At 37.4% G+C, this 1,938-nt stretch overlaps 1 protein-coding gene across 2 annotated transcripts in view; it reads right to left on the minus strand.

The window, feature by feature from the left end:
- Nucleotides 1-413: 413 nt before the first annotated feature.
- The window catches only part of CCSER2 (coiled-coil serine-rich protein 2), a 75,377-nt gene continuing 73,852 nt past the window's right edge, over nucleotides 414-1,938 (minus strand). Inside the window, exon 11 of one of the 2 annotated variants that reach the window (XM_009334646.1) lies at nucleotides 414-686. In XM_009334646.1, coding sequence (XP_009332921.1) covers nucleotides 592-686 — 95 coding nt within the window. In that variant the 3' untranslated portion in view covers nucleotides 414-591. The remainder of the gene's footprint in view (nucleotides 687-1,938) is intronic. The other variant, XM_009334647.1, reaches the window with a different exon arrangement.

Below are 1,938 nucleotides of genomic sequence, written 5' to 3' on the forward strand. Positions count from 1 at the left end.
CAGGTGTTTTGAGGCTCTGCAGATACTGGTGTGGATTTCTGACTGCTCATTTGCTTAGATTTAACAAAAGACATAGTTGGTGGGCGAAGTTTAGACACTTTCTGACTCTGTTTACCCTTTAGGTTATCCTGACCAGATGTTGGCTGTAGCTGAGTCGAACTACTTGATGGTAGAAGCTCAGGTTCCTTGGAAGCAGCGGAATGATTTGCAGATTGTGTAAGAACGGCCATTGTTGGAGGCACTAAAGCATTTGGGGGCTTTGCGATTCTTAAAGTCTTTGGCCAAGAAGCCTGGTTTGTGAATGAGGGCTGACCTTTCACAGCTAATTCAGTATGCACCTCTCTAGCATCAGCTCGCGTAGAGGTCTGGAAACAGGAACGAGGTGGTAATGTACCTTCTTTATTACTAGCCACCTCTCCAGGGTCTTCAGTATTCTTATTTTTCAAATTTTCCAAATATGATGCATTCTCATCTTTTATGTTTACCTGTACGCTCAAAGTGTTTACATCACTCAGGCTATTTGTGAGAGAGACATTTGCAGCATTTTGATTCTGATGATTGCTATTTTCATGCAGACCACATTTAGGATATTCACTGTGGGCCTCGGTATGTGGTATTTTTATTAGTTTTCCCTGGGCGAGGTCTGTGGAACTGGGAAGGCTGCTGGAAGGCTGTAGTACTTGAGGCTGTTAAAGAGAAAAGAATACAGTAATATATTAGGCAAAGAAAACACCAGATAACATTCCGAATCCAACGTGCGCTGACTGGATGCTTGATAAGGGCTGTGTATCTGTTTTTTTTAAATCAAAACTTTGACTTTGGCAAAACAGGATGGTTCATGGGACATGTACAAATGTGACTTGTAACTTAAGTGGAAAAATATACTAGCACTGAAATACACAACAACGTAAAGACAAAAAAAGAAACTGATCAGCTTAAAAAAGAAACACGAAAAAGGCATAGTTGATGGTTTCACCTAAATCTGCAGGACAGCGTAAGAATGGCACATGAATACTGATCAATTCTGATTGAAGTGCTTAATAAACAAATGCAACAGCTATCAGACTGTATCCACCTTTTAATTTCTATTCACTGCATACTCAAGTTAACTATCCCAAACCCTTTATCAATGTTCTATACTGTACAGGCAGGAAAGGAGTTTAATGGACCGCATGAATTTACAGTACATTTTCCTTGCCTTAAACAAGGTCAGAAAATTTGATACAGATTATGTTGTAATTAGGCTACTGACTAGACTTAGGTAGCTTTTATCTTGAATGGATTTCAAATGGGCTGATAAAGAAACCATCTTCAACAAAGCAGTACAACAGAGTACATGTAAAGCTAGAGATCATATACTACTACACTGATAACCAAGGGATAAAGATAACTTAATGAAGATTTTACATTTTATCAGAAGATACATGTCTGATCAGACATGTATCAGACAAGAGAATTGCTGGTACCTCTTCTGGGTCATTTCTATTTTCTCTTTGCTCTTCCCTGTAAAAAGACTTTAAAGATTAATGTGTGCACTAGCTTCACAAACACATCCTAGACCTGCAATTTGTATAACAGATCTTGGAAGAATTATTAAAAATTCTGCAATTCATGGCAAAACCCAAAACCTATTAAAACCTAAACTATAGTTTTAGCAAATTTCAGGTTTCGATGATTTTCTCAGTTTCTTTATAAAGGAGCGGAACTGAACTACTACAAGCTAGTCTTATCCCCACACTACTTGAATTCTTACCAATTGATAAATTGCATGTACATCGTCAACAGGCTTATAATATTTGTTTACTAGATAAATATAGTCAGTAAAAAAGAAGCAATGTTTGTCTGTAAGAGATTTGACTGAAAATGTCACTTCAGTCAGTCTCTTGAACTATTCGCAACTTCTAAATGAGAAAGCTAATTATTTGTCTGGTCTTTTTA

Source organism: Pygoscelis adeliae, unplaced genomic scaffold (assembly GCF_000699105.1).
Source record: "Pygoscelis adeliae isolate BGI_AS28 unplaced genomic scaffold, ASM69910v1 Scaffold361, whole genome shotgun sequence".
Taxonomy (NCBI): Eukaryota; Metazoa; Chordata; class Aves; order Sphenisciformes; family Spheniscidae; genus Pygoscelis; species Pygoscelis adeliae.